The sequence below is a fragment of the Salmo trutta genome, chromosome 2 (assembly GCF_901001165.1).
Source record: "Salmo trutta chromosome 2, fSalTru1.1, whole genome shotgun sequence".
NCBI lineage: Eukaryota > Metazoa > Chordata > Actinopteri > Salmoniformes > Salmonidae > Salmo > Salmo trutta.
In genome coordinates, this window is record NC_042958.1 from 70,907,704 (window position 1) to 70,931,193 (window position 23,490).

At 43.2% G+C, this 23,490-nt stretch overlaps 2 protein-coding genes across 7 annotated transcripts in view; one reads left to right on the forward strand and one right to left on the reverse strand.

Moving 5' to 3' along the window:
- LOC115162349 (ataxin-2-like protein) overlaps positions 1-5,903 on the forward strand; it is a 57,606-nt gene extending 51,703 nt beyond the window's left edge. For all 5 annotated transcript variants that reach the window (XM_029713572.1, XM_029713582.1, XM_029713563.1 and 2 more), the window contains 7 exons: positions 158-221; positions 967-1,142; positions 1,380-1,518; positions 1,739-1,848; positions 2,208-2,381; positions 3,128-3,302; positions 5,243-5,903. In XM_029713572.1, the coding sequence (XP_029569432.1) occupies positions 158-221; positions 967-1,142; positions 1,380-1,518; positions 1,739-1,848; positions 2,208-2,381; positions 3,128-3,302; positions 5,243-5,292 (888 nt within the window). In that variant the 3' untranslated portion in view covers positions 5,293-5,903. The remainder of the gene's footprint in view (positions 1-157; positions 222-966; positions 1,143-1,379; positions 1,519-1,738; positions 1,849-2,207; positions 2,382-3,127; positions 3,303-5,242) is intronic.
- Positions 5,904-8,084: 2,181 nt separating this feature from the next.
- On the reverse strand, positions 8,085-22,613 carry adprh (ADP-ribosylarginine hydrolase). Of its 2 annotated transcripts, none has more exons than XM_029713617.1 (8): positions 22,243-22,613; positions 18,173-18,287; positions 17,656-17,764; positions 17,462-17,530; positions 15,105-15,210; positions 14,365-14,631; positions 13,636-13,850; positions 8,085-8,749 (listed from the first exon to the last, which is right to left on the reverse strand). In XM_029713617.1, exons 1-8 carry the CDS (start codon positions 22,248-22,250, stop codon positions 8,577-8,579), a joined length of 1,062 nt encoding a protein of 353 aa, XP_029569477.1. In that variant the 5' UTR covers positions 22,251-22,613; the 3' UTR covers positions 8,085-8,576. The 2 variants fall into 2 exon arrangements, with proteins under 2 accessions (XP_029569477.1, XP_029569469.1); XM_029713609.1 differs by having other exon boundaries at positions 8,086-8,749; positions 17,432-17,530.
- Positions 22,614-23,490: the final 877 nt, after the last annotated feature.

The following is a 23,490-nucleotide window of genomic DNA, read 5'->3' on the forward strand; positions in this document are numbered from 1 at the left end:
GGTGTGTGACTATATACAGTGTTACGCTATTGTTTGAACGCATTTTAGGATTTAGTACGATTTCATGTTAAAATTGCCTAAATCCCCTCATTGAAAAGCCAATGCGGCTTGTAGCTTTGTGTTGACCTCTTGTCTCCTGGCTTCTGTTTCCCTCCAGCCTCCACATATGTACCAGTATACCATGTCGACAGTCTGCCAGGGGAAATACCCCCGAGTCAAAGGTATGCGCGCTCTGCACGCCTCCTCTCCGACGCCCTACCAGTGTGCGTGCATTGTTTACACCTCGACATACTCTAGCCTGGTCCCAGATCTGTTTGTGCTGTCTGGCCAACTACTATGGTCAGTATCAAGCTGAGTTGGCAAGACATTACAAACAGGGGCTCAGCGGTCTAAGGCACTGCATGTCAGTGCTAGGGGCGTCACTGCAGACCCTGGTTTGATCCCGGGCTGTATCACAACCGGACGTGGTCGGGAGTCCCATAGGGTGGTGCACAATTGGCACCGCGTTGTCCGTGTTAGGGGAGGCCAGGGTAGGCCGTCATTGTAAATAGGAATTTGTTCTTAACTGGCTTGCCTAGTTAAATTAAAGTAAAAAAAGAAAAATACATCTGGGACATATATATATATATATATATGTATCTTACTTACCTTACGAATACTTATTATTATTATTACTACTACTACTACTTCTTTGTATTCTAACTTCTTTATCTACTAATGCATGGCAAACTGTTGTAGTTCTATAGTAAAGTTGAATGTCAGGCAAAACTAGTTGTGAATTTATCCTTGTTCCGAAGTTTAAATCGTAAGCATGTGATGTAATTTCCCCCTGGGGATCAAATCAGTTCTTTTAAAGCATGTTCATATCTACTAGTGCGTCATTTTGGGCAGTGGGGTCTATGTGACTGTGAGCGAGTTCTCCTCCCTGTCAACGTTGTTATGCAGCCATGTTTTGGTCTCCCCCAGGCTTAGGGGTGGGGGCCCCCCGCTCGGACCATGGCAACTCGGGCCCGCCGCAGGCCATGCTACAGGCGGCGGCGTCTGCACCCGGAGCCCCCCTGGTGCCGTCGCCCTACCCCCAGCCCTACCTGCAGTACAGCCAGCAGCAGGTCATCCAGGCCATGACGCCTTACCCTGGACAGGTCAGTGGGTGGGTGGGAAGGTGTGTGGAGAAGTGGGTGAGTGTGGGTGGGAAGGTGTGTGTTTGTCCGTGTCTATGGCTGTCAGACCTCAATTTCCTATCCCCAGAGTTTTGAATCGAACCACCTCCCTTTGCCTTAGTGGTTATCCAGTTTTGGTCATCATAACTGTAGCGGTCAGATACTGAAACCAATGTCTCTGTCTTTCTCTATGTATCTCACCCGCTCTCCCTTCCCCAGCCAATGTACTCCATGCTGCAGGGCGGTGCGAGGATGTTGGGCCAGGGAGGGAGTCACCCCCAGGCCATGGGCCCTCCAGGGGGCCCCCAGTTCCCCGGCCAAGGTGAGGGGCCTCTGGTGCCACAGCAGGGTATCTATGGTGAGTCCAAAACTGGTTGGATCCTGGATTTAGACTGGATCATTGTTTTGGGGGTAGCCTAGTCCAAGATCTGTTTGCTGTTTGTGCTGTATAGCCAACCAACGACCATAGGAGTTGTGTATGCAGCACAAACAAATCTTGTACCAGGCTACTGGATCATTGTTTTGGGAAATTTATAATGGAAAGTGTCTTCAGCTCTCTCTTTCTCACCCCTCTCTAGCCCCCCAGTCGTTCTCCCATCACCAGGGTGCAGTGCACCAGCCCCGGCCCTCCAGCACCCCTACGTGTAACCAGCCCCCCCCTCAGCAGCACGCCCCCAGCCCTGGACAGGTAAGACTAACACCCAACACCCATCATCCCAGCTTCAAATCTCATCATCCCTCTCCGGACCGCATACCAGTTCTAGAACATACCCCTTTTTGTCTTGGCCACGTTTTTTATCGACATACAGCGTTGTTGGGCATTTTGAAGGGCCATGTTAAAGGTATACTCGGACAGCGATAGGACAAGTGGGCTGACTTTCAATACAAAGAGCGTGAAGCAAGAGATGGATCTTCTCAACTATTGTCGTCACACAGCTATCTCAATCTGCAATATCTTTGTTTCACACTACTACTCGTGGTCACGTCATATTGCTGAGTCTCTAAGTTTATCCTATGCTAATGATTTCCTTCTCCATCTCTGCCCAGTCGGGACCCCAACCCCAGTCTCTATATCACTCCGGGCCGCTCTCAGCCCCCACTCCCCCTAATATGCCCCCCGGACAAACGTCGTCCCAGGGCTCGTTCCCCCTTCAGGGCTACAGCCTGCATGGCCACCAGGGAATCCCGCACACGTACCCCGGTCTGGGGCAGATAACACAGGTACATTTACACTGCTGGAGTTACTCTGGGTTCTCTTCATTAGGGTACATGTCTTAAAACATTTTGCAACATAAAATGTAAACGTGCCTTTCTTATTGGAAAAGTCCAGGTAGTCCCTCCATGTTTCGGTCATTTTTTTCCTTCATATAACCCTTGTTATGACTAACCAGAGATAATAATGTTGTTGATGTTATCAGGAATTCCTCACTTTTCTGACAGCACCCTTTATTCTTTCATAATTGAAATTGGCTAACCCACAAACAGATATCCTTATTTTTCTGTGTTGCATATCTATTCGAAGCCGTCAAAAATATATTATCTAATACCAGATTTGTAAAGTAAACACCTTTTGGAAGGAGTGAAAAAAAATGACTCTCTTCCATCCAAAATGGGTGGCAGGTAGCCTAGTGGTTAAGAACGTTGGTCCAGTAATCAAAAGGTCACTGGTTCGAATCCCCGAGCCGACTAGGTAAAACGTTTGTCTCTTTGTCCTTGAGCAAGGCACTCAACCCTAATTTCTCCTGTAAATATCTTTGGATTAGTCTGCTAAATGACTAAAATGAAAAAGCAGAACTGTCCATCAATTTCTATGTCTAAGCAATAAGGAATTTAGAGTGATTGTAAGAACACAATGTCCTAATGTTTATATTTAGGCAGATCATGTCTTTTTACCTGTGTTTTATATATTGTGTGACACATTTGATGTATGTTTCTGCATACTGTATGTCCCTGGTTTCTCTCCGTAGGCTCACGTCCAAGGGGCCATGCAGGGACCCCACCACCAGGGCCAACATGGCCACCCGCAGGTAGTGATGCTCCAGGCCCCGCCCCCCCAGCACGGCCTTGGACAAGTCTCTCAGCACCCCCAACACGGCCTCCAGCAAGGGGCCCACCAACACTTCTACATAGGACATCCACAAGGTATGAAGGTTCCCTAAGCTTGTATTAGTGCAGAGAAGGGGACCAGAGTGTTATACTAGGGGGTGCGACATTTCCGTAGTGGAAAAAGACCGGGGTTTGGGAAGTCAATGGTAGAAGTGAAAAATTCATCCTTAGTTGTTAATTTTAATAATCTAAAGGCACAACCTAGATTTGATTCAATGCGTGGGTAAAAGTAAGCCGGTCCGGTACGGCGTCCCTGCAAAATAAATAGTGGGGGTACGCTGTATCAATAAAACGTAAGCCGATCACAATTAAAACAAAATAGCAACAAAACTAGGCTATTACATCATTATTTTACATTACCGCATGTCAGCCGCATGAAATATGAGTGAATGAACTTGAATGAAACCTGGTGGTATACGCTCCAACTTGTCTTGTGGTTCGACGAGAACACTTACATTTTCCCAAGGCGGAGGTGAGTGACCGAGACGTGCGCGGAAAACAGTGGATGCAATTCAATGAAACAATCGCTGAATGTCATTACAATAAGCATACAGTAGCAGTCAAATGTTTTAGAACACCTACTCATTCAAGGGTTTTTCTTTATTTTGACTATTTTCTACATTGTAGAATGATAGTGAAGACATCAAAACTATGAAATACCACATATGGAATCATGTAGTAACCAAAAAAATGTTCAACAAATGAAAATATATATTATATTTGAGATTCTTCAAAGTAACCTCGATGACAGCTTTGCACTCTTGACGAACCTAAGCACACAGCCAAGACAATGCAGGAGTGGTTTTGGGACAAGTCTCTTGAATGTTCTTTAGTGGCCCAGCCAGAGCCTGTACTTGAACCCCATCGAACATCTCTGGAGAGACCTGAAAATAGCTGTGCAGCGACGCTCCTCATCCAACCTGACAGAGCTTGAGAGGATCTGCAGAGAAGAATGGGAGAAACTCCATAAATGCAGATGTGCCAAGCTTGTAGCATCATACCCAAGAAGACACGAGGCTATAATCACTGCCAAAGGTGCTTCAACAAAGTAAAGGGTTTATGTAAATGCAATATTTCCAGCTCTATTTTTGCTTTGTCATTGTTAGGCTGTAACGTAACAAAATGTGGGAGAAGTCAAGGGGTCTGAATACTTTCCGAATGCACTGTATGTACAGTGCAGGATGTATAGTCCCAGGCCTATGTCGTTGTATAGGTAGAGTTATGGGCTAATTTTAATATATTCACTTTTATATATTCCTCTAAGTACACGTGGAACTGCATGAAAATCCTTTTTTATTTTTGTTTCAAAACATTTTTAAATGTTTATCCTAATGTGACACATTGGCCCCATTTTATTTATAGAAAGACCATATATGAAATTAATAGGGATTCGATATGTAATTAAGCGAGCTTGCGGGTCTCGTACCAGTAAGAAATTAAATCTACTTTCACCCCTGATTCAATGTCTTAAGTAGCTGAACATGTCATTACTATAACCTTGTGAAAGTTAAACTGACACGTTTACATTTGTCAAAAACTATAGCGAATAAGTGCCTTTTCATTTGACGGGTTTGCACATGCGCAGTTCAGCGCGACTCCGTTGGACCCTATGATGTGTTTTTGAGCATGAGTTTAGCCACCATGACATCACCTACAAGCGTGATCTGGGATTTCTATTGGAGAAGCAGTATCTGGACTTCTTCGCATATATATTGTCTCGCTGTTGGCCGTTTTATATAGAACTTTCCTAAAAACTGAAGTTATAAATGCTGGTTTCTTATGTGTTTTGTGATGACTGTAGTTGAAAAGTGCTTTTGTAATATTTTGTCTAAAGGTACTATTACATCCTCGATAAATATCAAATAGGTGAATGGTGCCCTTTGAACTGAAACACTACTACTCATCATATATTTTGTCCATAGTAATATTGTGTTAATCGATACTCAATTCTTCCTTCTGTTTTTTCCCCCCCACAGCGATGCAGGTACAGACGCACCCCTCTCCCTTCCACCCTCCTGGAAACTGAGCTCCTCTGTTCTCCCCTCCCAGAAGAACTGTCCCTCGAACGGTCCACCCCCCCTCGCCCTCTGGACATGACCACACCCAACCAAGAAGTGACACAATCACGTGACACAGTGATGGGCTTGCAGGGAGAAGCGGCAAGACCTCATTGGTCAACTACACTTCTCAGCTTCATCGTCGCTAAAGCCTCGGTTATAGCCCAACTGATGATGATGATGATGATGATGATAAGCGGCGCCAACAGAAGCCGCACCCAATCCAAACCTTCGTCTCGGTTCTCTCTTCCAGCTCCTTCCATTTTAAAGACAAAAGACATGACCACGTGAGATCATCATAGTGGAGAGAAAAGACATGGACGCCAAACGAGCGAAGGACACAACGTTTGACAACATCAAATCGCTTTGAGACTGACTCCTTTAGTTTAAGTTCCTTGATATTGGGCGAATGGACAGAAGAAATACAAACACTTGCTCAGAAATCGTTGAGTGTCGCAAAAAGGAGGAATGAACGGAACGGCATAAAAGAGGAGATTGGATTTTTACTTTAACCCGGTAACAACCCACCCTTCCCCTTTCCTCTCTTATTGCGAATTATGAATAATAAAAATATGGAAAATACAAAAAAATACTTTAAACTACAATGACCAAAAAATAAAGTTTTAAACTTAACTACAGAAACATCTTGTTTGTTGAATGTATAACCTTTTTTATTGGAAGAATATGTTAGTTGTCAAGTCTTATCTCATAATAACCACTATGTTACACCAAAGGGAAACCATTTGTAAGACACATTTCAATGTAAAGAAGACACTAACAAATGAATCATGTAATTTAAACAAACAACAGTTCCCACAGTTAAAACCGATTTTTAAGCAGTTCTTACGTCATGGGTATCCATTGTACTTTAGTCACACTTTTACTGGAGTTTTGTTTACCGTTTAACACTTGGCAGCTTAACAATTAACATTCACACATAAACATGTCTACACATTACATGAAGCGTGGTTGCAAAATGACAGTCCAACCCAGAGTTCTTAAATGTTCACAATTTATGTAGTAACGCGTCAAATTTTTTTATAGGGTATCGTGATAGGAAAAAATTCTATTTTATATTGATACTGTGACCGAGTATCGATTTGCTAGGTAGTTAACGTTAGCTAGTGCTAGTCGGCTGTATTTCTCATCATATAGCTTTTTCTCCATCTTTTTAAATGGTGAGACAACATGTTTTGAGCACTTATCTACAAAATTTGCTTTCTCATGGCTCTCTTGTCCCTCTGCAGCAGACATATATAGTGAGCAATATGTTTGGAACATCAAATCGCAATACATATAGAAGAATCGCAATACGTATCGATAGCGAAGTATCGTGGTAATATCGCATAGTGAGGTCCCTGGGAATTCCCAGCCCTAATTTAGCCACTTATCTAGCAACGGTATTGTAAATACAGTGCGTTCTGAAAGTATTCAGACCCCTTGACTTTTTCTAAATTGTATTACATTACAGCATTATTCTAAAATTGATTTAAATAGTTTTATTTCCTCATTCTACACACAATACCCAATAATGACAAGGCAAAAACAGGTTTTTAGAAATGTTTTCAAATGTATTAAAAATAAACAACGGAAATATCACATTTAAGTAAGTATTCAGACACTTTACTCTGTACTTTGTTTTAGCACCTTTGGCAGCGATTACAGCCTCACGTCTTCTGGGATGACGCTACAAGCATGGCACACCTGTATTTGGGGAGTTTTTCCCCATTCTTCTCTGCAGATCCTCTCAAGGCCTGTCAGGTTGGATGGGGAGTGTCGCTGCACAGCTATTTAAGTCTCTCCAGAGATGTTCGATTGGGTTCAAGTCTGGGCCACTCAGGGACATTCAGAGACTTGTCCCGAAGCCACTCCTGCGTTGTCTTGGCTGTGTGCTTAGGGTCATTGTCCTCTTGGAAGATGAACCTTCGCCCCAGTCTGAGGTCCTGACCATTCTGGAGCAGGTTTTCATCAAGGATCTCTCTGTACTTTTCTCCATTCATCTTTCCCTCAATCCTGACTAGTGTTGCAGTCCCTGCCGTTGAAAAACATCCCCACAGCATGATGCTGCCACCACCATGTTTCACCGTAGGGATGGTGCCAGATTTCCTCCAGACTTGATGCTTGGCATTCAGGCCAAAGAGTTCAACCTTGGTTTCATCAGACCAGAGAATCTTGTTTCTCATGGTCTGAGTCCTTTAGGTGGCGTTTTGGCAAATTTCAAGCAGGCTGTCATGTGCCTTTTTACTGAGGAGGGGCTTTCGTCCGGCCAATCTACCATAAAGGCCAGACTTGGTGGAGTGCTGCAGAGAGTTTTCCTTCTGGAAGGTTCTCCTCTTTCCACAGAGGAACTCTGGAGCGACCAGGTCTTGGTGGTTTCAAACTTCTTCCATTTAAGAATGATGGAGGCCACTGTGTTCTTGAGGATCTTTGATGCTGCAGACATTTTTCGACACAATCCTGTCTCGGTGCTCTACGGACAATTCCTTCGACCTCATGGCTTGGTTTTTGCTCTGATATGCACTGTCAACTGTGGGACCTTGTATAGACAGGTGTGTTCCTTCTCCAAATGATGTCCAATCAATTGAATTTACCACAGGTGGATAACAAGTTGTAGAAACATCTCAAGGATGATCAATGGAAACAGGATGCACCTGAGCTCAATTTCAAGTCTCATAGTAAAGGGTCAGAATAAGGTCGTTTTTTTTGCAAACATTTCTTTGTCATTATGGGGTATTGTGTGTAGATTAATGAGGAAAATAATCAATTTCAGAATAAGGCTGTAACGTAACAAAATGTGGAAAAAGTCAAGGGGTCTGAATACTTTCCGAATGCACTGTACTCCCTTAATTTATCATGTATTGTCAATGCTCAATAGAGGGAAGCCTCTTGTATGACTCAATCCTCCACCTCCTCATTGTACTTGGGTGTAGATTTTATATGTGTCCCAAATGGAACCCTATTCCCTACATATAATGCCCTACTTTTGAACAGAGCCCATAGGGAATAGAGTTCTATTTGGGATACAACCTTGCTCTTGGTCAGTGGGACGGAACCATTTTCTCCAGGCATCTACGTTGACATGACAGTTTTTCTATTACACTGTGACAGCGCTACACCGGATCAATTGACTACCTACCAAGCGTAGTTACTTTTGGGCAAGACTGAGTACAGCGACAATGCATGTGGTTAAGACAGTAAAACATTAAAGAATCTCATTCTCACATTTTCTCTCTTCGTCTCCCCCCTCAGTGCTTTATGGATCATACTTGTCACCTCCTGTGTGTGATAGGGCGTAGAGCTTTTCAGCGCTGCTCTCCAGCCGCTCCCTGTACTCCAGGTGGGTGTAGTTGCCAGGCGGGACGCCCTCCGTGCCATGGAGCAGCCCCCAGCAGCAGCAGGCGATCACCGCCGTACTGTCACTGTCACCTGGAATTGGGGGAGGGGGGAGAGGTAGGTGAATGGGGGAGTGAGATGGATGAAGAAGTGAATATAAAATAGATGAGGCGGGAGAGGAATCAAGTAGATGGAGGTGGGTGAATTACTGAGGTGAAGTTATGTAGAAGTGGATTCTAATGCAACCATGTGGCCTGGGGTTGGTCTTGTAGTTTGTGACACCGCTGTCACTGCACACAGTTACAAATATGTCCCACCCCCCTTCTGGCACATATCTTTACTATCTCTTGTTGACTGGCTAGCTGTCCAATAAACACCCAACAATTATTAAGGAATGAAAAGAAATATGGTTTCAAAAATGTAAACCCAATCTGAATCAAACACACCTCTTATTTGGTATTGATCTCACAATTGGATTTGCAGGACCTCCTCCAGACAAAAAAAGAAAGCTAAGTAACATTATGCCTTCTCATTGGAGTCGCTGTACTCTTTATATACAGGAGAACTATTGCCTTGTGGTGAGGATAGCAGAGTTGCAAACTTGGCTTCAGACGCAATCGTTAGGCAAGGGCAATCTAAGTGTAGGAAAGGATGATACAGCGTCTGTGCCACCAGTAAATACTGGTAGTATTGTTAATCCCCCTGCACAGTCTCAGCCAGACAATTTTCTCATGGCTTCTGGAAAGAAATGCTCTCTGCATGCACAACCAGTGTCGCTCATTCGGCAGATTTAGAAACTTTTCAAACGGTTTTCTCCACTAAGCAACAAGTCTGATTCAGAGCCTGCGCCATCTCAGGTCTCTCCTCCACCCTTTACGGGGTCTGAGCCGCCGAAGCCTCCCACCATTAGCTCTGACAAATTGAAAACCCAAGTCATTGGTGACTCCATTACCCGCAATATTAGACTTAAACAGAATCATCCAGCGATTATACATTGTTTACCAGGGGACAGGGCTACCGATGTAAAGGCTAATCTGAAGATGGTGCTGGCTGATGCTAAAACTGGCAAGTGTAGATGGTATAGGGATATTGTTATCCACATCGGTACCAACGATGTTAGGATGAAACAGAGGTCACCAAGCGCAATATAACTCAATCGCTGTTTGAAAACTGTTTTCTGGCCCGCATTCTGGGACCCCCACAAACAGGACCAAGCCTGGCCTGCTGAGGAGTGATGGACTCCATCCAAGCTGGAAGGGCGCTCTCATCCCATCTATCAACATAGACAGGGCTCTATCTCTTCTAGCTCCACAATGAGATAGGGTGCAGGCCAGGCAGCAGGCTGTTAGCCAGCCTGCCAGCTTAGTGGAGTCTGCCACTAGCACAGTCAGTATAGTCAGCTCATTGAGACTTTGTCTGTGCCTCGATCGAGGTCGGGCAAAACTAAACATGGCTGTATACGCCTTTAGATATCTCATAATATTCAAATGTTTGACTTAAATATTCACATGGAAAAGTCCACAGTCCCACTCCAAAAGGCTTTCGGAGCCATCATCGACTCAGTGGGTTGGTCTAACATGTCTCCGGACCAACTCATTGCCACAGTAATAACCTGGATCTAGTTTTGTCCCGTGGAATAAATATTGTGGATCTAAATGTTTTTCCAGACTCCCTCCACCTACCGAAGGATGTTGGAGTACAAACATATGTTAACCGCCTAACCTTGCTTAAAACCCTAGATGCAGTCGCAACTCTAAAAACTTAAAATATTTGTCACAAGTAATTTGCTCCCTGGTATACAGAAAATACCAGAGCCCTGAAGCAAGCTTCCAGAGAACTGGAACAGAAATGGCGCTCCACCAAACTGGAAGTCTTCCGACTAGCTTGCAAAGACAGTACCGTGCAGAGCCCTCACTGCTGCTCGATCAGCCTACTTTTCCAACCTAAATTTGAGGAGAATAAAAACAAACCAAAATAAAAGTTTTATACTGTCACAAAGCTAACTAAAAAGCAGCACTTTCCATGTTTTATACTGTCGCAAAGCTAACTAAAAACCAGCATTCCCCAAGAGAGGATGACCTTCACTTGAGCGGTGATGAATTCATGAACTTCTTCGACTAAAAGATTATGATCATTAGAAAGCAAATTACGGCTCCTCTTTGAATTTGCGTATTACTCCAAAACTCAGTTGTCCTGAATCTGCATAGAACTGCCAGGACCTAGGATCACTGGAGTTTTTTAATCCTGTATCTCTCGATACATTCACGAAAATAGTCATGGCCTCTAAAACTTCCAGCTGCTTTCTGGACCCTATTCCAACTAAACTACTGAAAGAGCTACTTCTTGTGCTTGGCCCTTCTATGTTGAACATAAGTAACAGTTTCCTATCCTCCGGATGTGTACCAAACTCACTAAAAGTGGCAGTAATAAAGCCTCTCCTGAAAAAGCCAAACCTTGACCAAGCCAATATAGAATCTTCCATTCCTCTCAAAATGTTGGGAAAAAGCTGTTGCGCAACAACACACTGCCTTCCTGAAGACAAATAATGTATACAAAACACTCCATTCTGGGTTTAGACCCCATCATAGTACTGAGACTGCACTTGTGAAGGTAGTAAATTACCTTTTAATGGCATCAGACCAAGGCTCTGCACCTGTCCTCGTACTCCTAGACCTTTGTGGTGATCGGTTGGTCTACAAGGACAAGTTCTTGCCTGGTTTAGATCTTATGTCGGAAAGATATCAGTTCGTATCTGGATGGTTTGTCCTCTGACAAATCAATTGTATGTTTCGGTGTTCCTCAAGGTTCTGTTTTAGGACCACTATTGTTCTCACTATATATTCTACTTCTTGGTGATGTCATTCGGAAACACGATGCCAACTTTCACTGCTATGCGGATGACACACAGCTGTACATTTGGATGAAAGATGGTGAAGCCCCAAAATTGCCTACCCTGGGAGCCTGTGTTTCATCCATAAGGAAGTGGATGGCGGAAAATGTTTTACTTTTACACTGACAAAACAGAGATGCTAGTTCTAGATCCTAAGAAACAATGCTATCTGCTGTTTGAGCTGACAATCTTGATGGTTGGTACAGTCTCTATTCAAACTGAAGGACCTTAGTGTTACTCTGGACCCTGATCTCTCTTTTGACGAACATATCAAGAATATTTCAAGGGCAGCTTTTTTCCATCTTCGTAACATTGCAAAAATCAAACGTTTTGTCCAAAAATGATGCAGAAAAACTAATCCATGCTTTTTCTAGATTAGACTACTGCAATGCTCTACTCTCTGGCTACCCAGATAAGGCACTAAATCATCTTCAATCATCTTCAGTCATCTTCAGTTATTGCTAAATACAGCAGCTAGAATCTTGACTAGAACCAAACAATTTCATTATATTACTCCAGTGCTAGCCTCTCTACACTGGATTCATGTTAAGGCTAGGGCTGATTTCAAGGTTTTACTGCTAACCTACAAAGCATTACATGGACTTGCTCTTACCTATCTCTCTGATTTGGTCCTGCCGTACATACCTACACGTTTTGCTATACTCTACTTGACGTGATTTTCCTGTCTGGTCTTGGAGGAGATCTTCATGGGCTATACTCAGCTTTCTCAGGGTAGTACGTTAGTGGTCTGTTGAGATCCCTCTAGTGGTGTGGGGGCTGTGCTTTTGTAAAGTGGATGGGGTAAAAGCCTGCCTGGTTGGCCCTGTCCAGGGGGTTTCGAGTCGTGTCCCCACGTCTCAGCCTCCAGTATCTATGCTGCAAAATCTATTCTCTGTGTGTGTGCGGACCTGAGCCCTAGGACCATGCCTCAGAACTACCTGGCCTGAGATGACTCCTGGCTGTCCCCAGTCCACCTGGTTGTGCAGCTGATCCAGCTCATCTATGAAAAGACAACTGACATTAACTCCTGATGTGCTGACCTGTTACAACCACTGTGATTATTATTTAACCCTACTGATCATCTATGAACATTTGAACATCTTGAAGAACGATCTGGCCTTAATGGCCATGTACTCTTATCTCCACCCGGCCCAGCCAGAAGAGGTCTGGCCACCCCTCAGAGCCCTGGTTCCTTTCTAGGTTTCTTCCTAGGCTCCTGCCTTTCTAGGGAGTTTTTCCTAGCCACTGTGCTTCTACATCTGCATTGCTTCCTTTTTGGGGTTTTAGGCTGAGTTTCTGTATAAGCACTTTGTGACATTATGCTGATGTAAAAAGAGCTTTATAAATACATTTGATCTTAATTGTTTTAGAGAAGAGTAATGTCTGACTTATAATTTAATACAATATCTACAGAAAGTCCTGTGAAGTAAACAATGCATGGAATGCGAGTATAAAAAAAGTGGCCCAAGAGACCACACAAACCTTAATTTAAGCATATAGTTTATGTATTTCCTCAATTCAGAGTGTTGCCAATATTGTCCTTTCTAAGATGGCCATCAAGTCACTCACTACCAAGAAATTGTGACATAAACACACAAGTGTCACATTCCCGGCGGATCACATTGCATCAACCAATGGTTGCATGCCACGTCCTTTACTGCACAGTCGAGCATGAGATTGCTATATCATATGACATGGTTAGCTGAAATTTTAAACAGCTATCCAGATGTTGTAAGATCTGGCATGCGTCAGCAATGTAGTCGGACAGGAATGCGGCCGATCGATAGAACTCATCTTTGTATCTGTGCCATTATAGCGTCTGTGACAGCATGGGCATTGCCATTGAGGCAATCTCCATTTTGAAGTAGGCAATTTTCTTCACGATTGGCTGATATCTCCTGATGACCTAGCTGGACAGGACTCCAACAGGGTCACCAGGAGGGATCAGCCAATGAAGTTGGAAGTCCCACCCAGTTAACTACATTAAAATGGTGGAAGCCCTCAATGGCGCTGCCTATGCTAATAAGGCCTTTTGGCCACTCGAAGCCTCTATCATTTTCTAAGGCAAAACACTGCACTGTGAACTGACCTCCATGGAAGCCCCCGCGGCTCATCAGCTCCTCCCAGTCTGACCCCGCCCCAAGCAGGGCATCCAGGGCGATCATTGGAGCGTCGTGGCCGCTGCGGCCCGCCCAGCCCTTCAGGCTGAAGCTCTTATAGACCTTGTCTCTCTCCGCCGGCCCATAGGACGCCGGCCAAAGCACGGGGCCCGTCCTCTCGGAGAGGCCTCTCAGCTCCAGGTACCTATGGAGGGGAAGGGGGTCATAGAAGGGGATGGAGGTGTGGGGTGAAGTTGCCCCCAGATAATAATCTTGGTTCGGTTTTTGAATTTTACCCACTAATGGTTAAGGTTAGAATTGGGGAAGGGGAAGCTGATCCTAGATACCTCTGGGGAAACGTCACTCCAGAGCAGACATGAATGCTTTTACATTGATTTTGTTTTTTCATTCCTTATTTACTGTACATCAGCATGTAATTAATTCCACCTTTCAGCCAGCTGCCTTGACTTGCTGAGGGTTATGGTTTGAAATCATAAGCTAAGATCTGTATCTATCCACATTATTGAAATTGAATGTTGCCTGTCATTTGATTCTGTATTATACTGTATAAGTGTCATCCAATGTTATTGACCTTAACATGAAAAAAGTGTCTATTGAATTAGCAAATAACGAACTTAAAATTATATGGCAGCTCAACCAAAACACACCCGCCCCCTATTGATTTTCATGTTATCATTGATGTTATTGGTTAGTCTTACCACTCCCACTTCTCAGTGAAGTAGCCCCAGTCTCTCTCAGTCTCCCTGACAGCAAAGCCCTGCGATTGAACAAAGCTCTTGGAGATTGGACAGGCCTCCTTGACCAGGCCCAGCCCCCAGGTTGTGATTGGTCGGCGCTGGACGGCGTATGAGGTGAAGAGCGCCGACGCCACAGCACCGAGGAAACCGGTCGGGTGAGGGTGGGTCATCCTTCCTGTTTCCACAGCAATGGCCACCAGAGTGGACAGCTGCTCTGGCCACGGGTACCTAGAAAGGGAGATACGTGGTGGTGGATCTGAACGTGGTAGGTGCATGTTTGACTACATTGTGACCCAATCCCTTACACCAATTTCTAGAATGCTCCATGTGTATTTTCTGCCATGTTGGTAAGAGTGCATTTACATCTACCAGACGAAGGATGACTAAGTACCGTCTCTTATATGTAAAAAATAAAATAGAATTCAGTGGTGCAACTATAATATTACCTTGGCCCATATTCCTAAAGCGTCATAGAGTAGGAGTGCTGATCTGGGATCTGTCCATATAATCTCATTCATTATTATCTAAAAGGCAAAACTGGATCTAGATCAGCACTCCTACTCTTTATTAGCTTAGGGCCTAATGAATTTATTTCAATTGACTGATTTCCTTCTATGAACTGGCACTCAGTAAAATATTTGAAATTGTTGCATCTTGTGTTTATATTTTTGTTCAGTGTATATAACCACTCTCAACCTCACCTCAGACCGATGCACATAGACCTCATGGCTGCCCCACATCCGGTGCCATCAGGGTTGTAGGGCACTCTGAAGCCCCCTTCAGTTCCCGGCCTCAACTGGGACACTCCTAAGGGTACAAGAGAGTGCAAATGAGGTCTAGAGTGTTTGTCACAGTACAAAAAATAAATGTAGGAACAAAGAAAAACATTTGGAAAGTATTCAGTCCTCTTTACTTTTTCTGCCTTATTCTAAAATGGATGAAAGTGTTTTTTTCCACCTCAATCTACACACAATACCCCATAATGACAAAGCAAAAATAGGTTTTTAGAAATGTATTAAAAACTGAAAAGTCACATTTACATAAGTATTCAGACCCTTTACTCAGTACTTTGTTGAAGCACCTTTGGCAGCGATTTCAGCCGTCTTCTTGGGTATGACGCTACAAGCTTGGCACACCTGCAATTGGGGAGTTTCGCCCATTCTTCTCTGCAGATCCTCTCAAGCTCTGTCAGGTTGGATGGGGAGCGTCGCTGCACAGCTATTTTCAGGTCTCTCCAGAGATGTTCGATCAGGTTCAAGTCCGGGCTATGGCTGGACCACTCAAGGAAATTCAGAGGCTTGTCCCGAAGCCATTCCTTCATTGGCTGTGTGCTTAGGGTTGTTGTTCTGTTGGAAGGTGAACCTTCGCCCCAGTCTGAGGTTCTGAGTGCTCCGGTAGCAGATTTTCATCAAGGATCTCTGTACTTTGCTCAGTTCATCTTTACCTCGATCCTGACTAGTCTCCCAGTCCCTGCCGCTGAACAACCTCCCACAGCATGATGCTGCCACCACCATGCTTCACCGTACAGATGGTGCAAGGTTTCCTCCACATTTACATTTACATTTAAGTCATTTAGCAGACGCTCTTATCCAGAGCGACTTACAAATTGGTGCATTCACCTATAATATCCAGTAGAACAAACACTTTACAATAGTGCATCTAAATCCTTTAAAGGGGGGGGGGGGTTAGAAGGATTACTTTATCCTATCCCAGGTATTCCTTAAAGAGGTGGGGTTTCAGGTGTCTCCGGAAGGTGGTGATTGACTCCGCTGTCCTGGCATCGTGAGGGAGATTGTTCCACCATTGGGGTGCCAGAGCGGCGAACAGTTTTGACTGGGCTGAGCGGGAACTGTGCTTCCTCAGAGGTAGGGAGGCGAGCAGGCCAGAGGTGGATGAACGCAGTGCCCTTGTTTGGGTGTAGGGTCTGATCAGAGCCTGAAGGTACGGAGGTGCCGTTCCCCTCACAGCTCCGTAGGCAAGCACCATGGTCTTGTAGCGGATGCGAGCTTCAACTGGAAGCCAGTGGAGAGAGCGGAGGAGCGGGGTGACGTGAGAGAACTTGGGAAGGTTGAACACCAGACGGGCTGCGGCGTTCTGGATGAGTTGTAGGGGTTTGATGGCACAGGCAGGGAGCCCAGCCAACAGCGAGTTGCAGTAATCCAGACGGTAGATGACAAGACATGGTGCTTGGCATTCAGGCCAGAGAGTTCAATCTTTGTTTCATCAGACCAGATAATCTTGTTTCTCATGGTCTAAGAGTCCTTTAGGTGCCTTTTGGTAAGCTTCAAGCGGGCTGTCATGTGCCTTTTACTGAGGGGTGGCTTCCGTCTGGCCAATCTACAATAAAGGCCTGATTGTTGGAGGGCTGCAGAGATGGTTGTCCTTCTGAAAGGTTCTCCCATCTCCACAGAGGAACTCTGGAGCTCTGTCAGAGTGACCATCAGGTCTTGGTGGTTTGAAACTTCTTCCATTTAAGAATGATGGAGGCCACTGTGTTCGTGGGGATCTTCAATGCTGCAGACATTTTTTGGTACCCTTCCCCAGATCTGTACCTTGACACCATCTGGTCTCAGAGTTCTAGCAACAATTATTTTGACCGCATGGCTCTGATATGCACTGTCAACTGCGGGACCTTATAGAGACAGATGTGTTCCTTTCCAAATCATGTCCAATTAATTGAATTTACCACAGGTGAACTCCAATCAAGTTGTAGAAACATCTCAAGGATGGTCGATCGAAACAGGATGCACCTTAGCTCAATTTCGAGTCTCATAGCAAAGGGTCTGAATACTTATGTAAATAAGGTATTTCTGTGTTTTTATTTTTAATACATTTGCAAAAATGTCTAAACCTGTTTTCACTTTGTCATTATGGGGTATTGTGTGTAGATTGATGAGAGAAAATATATATAATGTAACAAAATGTGGAAAAAGGTAAGGGGTCTGAACGCGCACTGTACACTAAAATATCAGAGGAGATTTACTAGATAAAAAAAATCTAAACATTGTTTGGACAAAATATGTGTTGCCTAAGATGCTTGATGGCCCTGGTTTCCTTCCTTCCATGTCTTTCATGCCCTCGACATAACGAGCTGCCACATCCTGCAGAAGCTCCTCCCCTTCCTTTCCTGTGAGAGAGTCAAACCAAACCTATTCACAGAGGCAACCCATCGAAACACAACCTCAAACCAAACACCTTTAGGTACTTAGACATCTGTAAACAATGAGCAAACAATTTTGATTTTGGCCTCACCGGTGGCGAGCGCTTCTGCAGTGGCCAGGTGCAAGACTGTGTCATCGCTGACTGGCCAATCAGGAAGCTGTGCTGTGATGTTCTTCAGCCCACCAAGCTCTTGCAACTCCTGAGGAAACAAAGATGTGAGTGTTGCCCAATTCTAAATCAACCCTTTCCCCCAACACCTTGGCCTTGGTACTTCATGTAGAACTGAAAGATTGGATAGGTAGGCCTATTAGCAGTGGTATGATAATAGCTCAACCTTTCTCTTTAAAAGGCTAGCTAGGTGGTTACACATTATACCCCTCACTGCTTAAACATTATCCACTCCTTTCAGATTTATACTAGTGCCTGGTGTCTATAGGTCCTAGGGTTCAACTTGGAACCAGTCATATGAATGTGAGTAGTACTGAATGCCATAGAATGATAACCTGAATCCAAACTGTTTCTGTTTGACTTCACGATAAAGTCAAATAGTGCAATGCAGTTGGGATCCAGGCTCCCGTCCTCCTAGGGTCATTTCCAGATTGCCCACCTGGTGAATGGCTGGCCCTGAATCGTTATACTCCCACAGCTGGTTGCGGTAGCCCAGGGCATCGCCAACCCCACTCAGCAGCATGGCAGCTTTGTAGTCCTGGAGGGTGGCAGGCCTGGCAGGGGGAGGCGGGGATGGGTGTATAAGAGGAAATGAGTTAATACCATTGGTTGTGGCTCTGAGAAGGTTTAGTTGACTGGGTTAAATTGTATAACATTTTGTGTAATTTTATTATAAGGGCCATTCCTACTGTCCGATGCCTTTTCTATCCACCTGAAATATCACTTCTTATTTAGTGTTAAATGTGGATTCAAAAAGGCTTTAATGATGAGGCTCCCAAGTGGCTTAGCGGTCTAAGGCACTGCATCTCAGTGCAAGAGGCGACACTACAGTCCCTGGTTCAAATCCAGGCTGAATCACATCCGGCTCTGATTGGGAGTCCCAAAAGGCGGCGCACAATTAGCCCAGCATCATCCGGGTTTGCCCGGGGTAGGCCGTCATTGTAAATAAGAGTTAGTTCTTAACTGACTTGCCTAGTTAAATAAAGGTAAAATTTTAAAGGATACAGCGCCTTCAGAAAGTATTCACACCCTTTGACTTTTTCCACATTGTGTTACAGCCTTCATTTAAAATGGATTCCATTAATAAGGTTGTCACTGGCCTACACACACTACCCCACAATGTCAAAGTGAAATTATGTTTGTAGAAATTTTTACAAATGAAAAACTGAAATGTCTTGAGTCAATAACTATTCAACCCATTTGTTATGGCAAGCCTAAATAAGTTTAGGAGTAAAAATTTGCTTAACAAGTTGCATAATAAATTGCATGGACTATGTGCAATAATAGTGTGTAACATGAGAAATGCTTACCAAGAAAAACTTCCAAAAGGACTAATTCAAGGTAAAAAGGAGTTGGAGCACTTAACAAAAAAAGGTAGTGATTTATTTTTGCTGACTTTAATCCATTGTACAGGTTGCGAACAGTTGACGGACGTTTCGACATCAAGCTGATGTCTTCCTCAGGTGAATCACATGATTTTTCACCTCATCTCTGTACCCTACCCATACAATTATCTGTAAGGTCCCTCAGTCGAGCAGTAAATTTCAAACGGATTCAACTGCCAAGACCAGGGAGATTTTCCAATACCTTGCAAAGAAAGTCACCCATTGGTAGATTGGGAAAAATAAAAAAAAGTGACATTGAATATCCCTTTAAGCATGGTGAAGTAATTAATTACACTTTGGAGTACACTACCGTTCAAAAAGTTGGGGTCACTTAGAAATGTCCTTGTTTTTGAAAGAAAAGCAAATTTTTTGTCCTTTAAAATAACATCAAATCGATCAGAAATACAGTGTAGACATTGTTAATGTTGTAAATGACGATTGTAGCTGGAAATGGCAGATTTTTTTATGTAATGTCTACATAGGCGTACAAAGGCCCATTATCAGCAACCATCACTCCTGTGTTCCAATGGCACGTTGTGTTAGCTAATCCAAGTTTATCATTTTAAAAGGCTAATTGATCATTAGAAAACCCTTTTGCGATTGTTTGCACAGCTGAGAACTGTTGTCCTGATTAAAGAAGCAATAAAACTGGCCTTTAGATTAGTTAAGTATCTGGAGCATCAGCATTTGTGGGTTCGATTACAGGCTCAAAATGGCCAGAAACAAATCTCTTTCTTCTGAAACTCGTCAGTCTATTCTTGCTCTGAGAAATGAAGGCTATTCCATGCGAGAAATTGCCAAGAAACTGAAGATCTTGTACAACGCTGTGTACTACTCCCTTCACAGAACAGCGCAAACTGGCTCTAACCAGAATAGAAAGAGTGGGAGGCCCCGGTGCACAACTGATCAAGAGGACAAGTACATTAGAGTGTGTTGTTTGAACAACAGACGCCTCACAAGTCGACTCCGGGATGCTGGCCCGTTCCTCTGTCCAGAATCTGTGTTCTTTTGCTCATCTTAATCTTTTATTTTTGTTGGCCAGTCTGAGATATAGCTTTTTCTTTGCAGCTCTGCCTAGAAGGCCAGCATATCAGTCGCCTCTTCACTGTTGACGTTGAGACTGGTGTTTTGAGGGTACTATTTAATGAAGCTGCCAGTTGAGGACTGAGGCATCCCCCCAGACTTAAATTAACAGACTTAAATTAGTGTTCAGTTGGCATCTTGAACATTTACAATGGATAATCAATCATGTAAAAGTAAGAGGTGCAAATTATTAAACAATTGCTTACTTAGTTTATATAGGCCTAGATTAACGTGTATATTGCTCGTATTTCAACATAGCATGTCACATGACGTCTACAGGGGCGAAAATCCCAGGGGGGACGGGGGCGACACGACCCCCCCATCCTGGGAAAAATATGATTTGTCCCCCCCAATATATCACTGTAAACATAACTATGTAATTTAAATAATATTAATAATACGCAATGAAAGCAATTGTGCTGATTATAGACACTTAATAGCGCGTTTTTATGTTTCAAAAGATTGTGAACCCCCCACCCTTTGACTCAATGTTTTGATCCACTGCCAGTTCCTTAGTTGGCAAGGTAACAGAGGGTTCGTATCTACTGTCTGAAAGGCACTCAATGCACGTAACTGACATGAGGTTAATCCAGTCAATCGCGCCATAGCAATGTTTTGTTTTATGTTGGCAGGGTTCACACACACACTAGCTGAATTTGCAGAGCTAGCGCACAAATATTAACTATTAAGCTAGCTAGTACCTATTCCATTTATGTGGCGTCGTCAAAGATGGAATCTTTGCTATCGTCAATTTATTCCAGGATCAGCACGCAGATGTAAGTTAGTGCTTCAAAGTCCCAGTGATAAGGTTAGCGATAAACTGAAGTCCAAACTGAACAGAACTACACTCTCTTCTGCCATTGTCTTAAATATATTTAATGGTCTCGTTGCAAAAGCTAAATTGTCGCAAGGGAACTTTTATTTATTTATTTTATTTCACCTTTATTTAACCCGGGTAGCAAAGATTATAGCAAACACCACTGAAACGGAATTGGTGCTCGCTAGCTTTGCAAATTCAGCTATTGTTGGAAGCCAGCCAATATGAAACAAACTATTAAAATTACAAAAGGTTGCAGCATATGTTGTGTAAATGGTGAACTCATACAGCTGTCAACTCTTGTCACTGCAATCCGTTTCACATTTGCTAGCTACCTTTTAGATCGAAGCCCATATAGAATGATAGAAGATAAGATGATAGAAGCCCATCTCCTACTGTAAATAACCTACACACTGTGTGTGTGTGTGTGTGTGTGTGTGTGTGTGTGTGTGTGTGTGTGTGTGTGTGTGTATAGCCAGCCAGGTAGAAAAATGGCAGAAAAAAGACGGACATCAGAGTATTTTTCAGTACACCAAAACGCAAAGTAAGAACCCTAGTAGCCTAATATCGCAGACAAGTTGATAAAATGTTCATAAGAAAGAAGTGAAATGCTAATGGAAATGTTTCACAATGATGTCATTAGGCAGAGCAGGCAACAGATGGCACACAGACAGCAGAGTTGGGGACAGATATGCAGGGACAGACTGGCAGAGACAGGGAGTCTCAGGTAAGTTTGTTGAGTCTTTGTTTGGCAACATTATGAAAGGTTCTCCATTTTTTTGGACTTGTAAAATAGGAACATAATTGGAAAATGCCATGGATACCCCCACTCTCAACTTAAACTGGTAACTGAACTAAGATTTGTCAAAGGCAATGGTATTGCTGTTGTGATTGATTGTGTAGTTTTGGGTACCGGTAGTTAGGAGTAAGGCAAACACCTTATTTCTTTGGTTCCTCAATATAAATGTACCATATTACAACGTAGGCTATGTGTTACAGCACTACTTTTGGTGTCCCCCTCAGGAATTGCTCTTGAGAAAATTTCATGTAATTGTCCCCTCCAAAGTTGATATCAGATTTTCGCCCCTGGACGTCTATACTTTATTTTTTTACAAGACATGCAGTTGTAGTACTACATCTTTCATGGCAATTACCCATGTTTGTAGGAAAATAATATTACAATACGCATGATCTAAAATCCATATTATGAGACACGCCACTCACCGGTCCATTGCGACACGTCTTCCAGAGATCGCGCTTTAGAGGCAGCGACAAACTTAAGTTTAGACCGCGGCTCCAAACTCCCAAATTGTGTGTAAATAATAAATCTATTTATAGATGTAGTCTGTGTCCTACTACCTCAGGTTCTTGTTCACTCCTTCACTGTTTTTAAAGACAGAAATCCTATATTGACAAAATATATTAGACGGGTAGGCCTAGTAGCCGATTTAAATATTGAATGTTATATGTTCTCCGTCTCGGGGACCACTGTCTTTGCAAATGTGTTTACAGATTTTCAGTAAGTGTGCCGGAGAATAAACACGATCAAGGTTGCCAGGTCTAGCAAAAGTTTTTTGTATTCAAAGACCACTGAAAACTAGTCTCCATTTTAATTGTTTATTTTTTTGCAGCAAGAAAAAGTTCTATATTTATTCATTAAATAGATTTATTCATTAAACACGTTTTCCATAACGTTAGCGAGACAATTAACAAACAATATCGACATAAATTGAAACGGCATATAAAGAAAAAAAATCACGTTTCCATCAAAAGAATAGCCGAAATTGTGTGCGCTAATGTGACGTAATAAAGGCATTTCAATCTCTGTGAAATAAACATGTTAAACTATTTTCTGGCAATTGTGCCATTATCATGTGCCAGATATTAAGACTACAAGCCCTTATAATTTGCATATTTGCGAGATTGACTTGTCATTTCAATAGGCATAGGCTAGCGGTCCGTGTATCCTCGGTTCATTGGTTATTCCATTCTAATCAGGAAGTGGGGAAATGGCTCGTGTATTGTTTGGTTTCAGAATTTTACGAATGAAAATCGGATATCAACTCGTTTTCTTATTTATGGTGTCCAAATGGGGCATCGATTAACAGAAAACAAATAAATTCCAAATGTATCCCATTTTTCATTTTGTTCAAACCTGGAAGTACACACCCCATAATAGAATATTTATTGACATAGTAGGTGTTTGTTTACTGTCTGGGTTGAGCTGCAGTGTCGGCAGTTCAGCAAAGCGATTAGACATTTGTGTGACAGGAAGATAACTATCGTAACTAATATTACTATTTTTAACTTATCATGTAGTCAGCATGCCAATAGAACGAACTCAACAACAGCTGAAAAACGTTGGCTTGCACTACCTAGCTACTGGCTATAGTCATGCTAGCTAGAAGTAACTAGTGGAAGTTAGTCCCTCAACCTGCTACAAGATACACCTTTTTATTGGTGTGGGTGTAA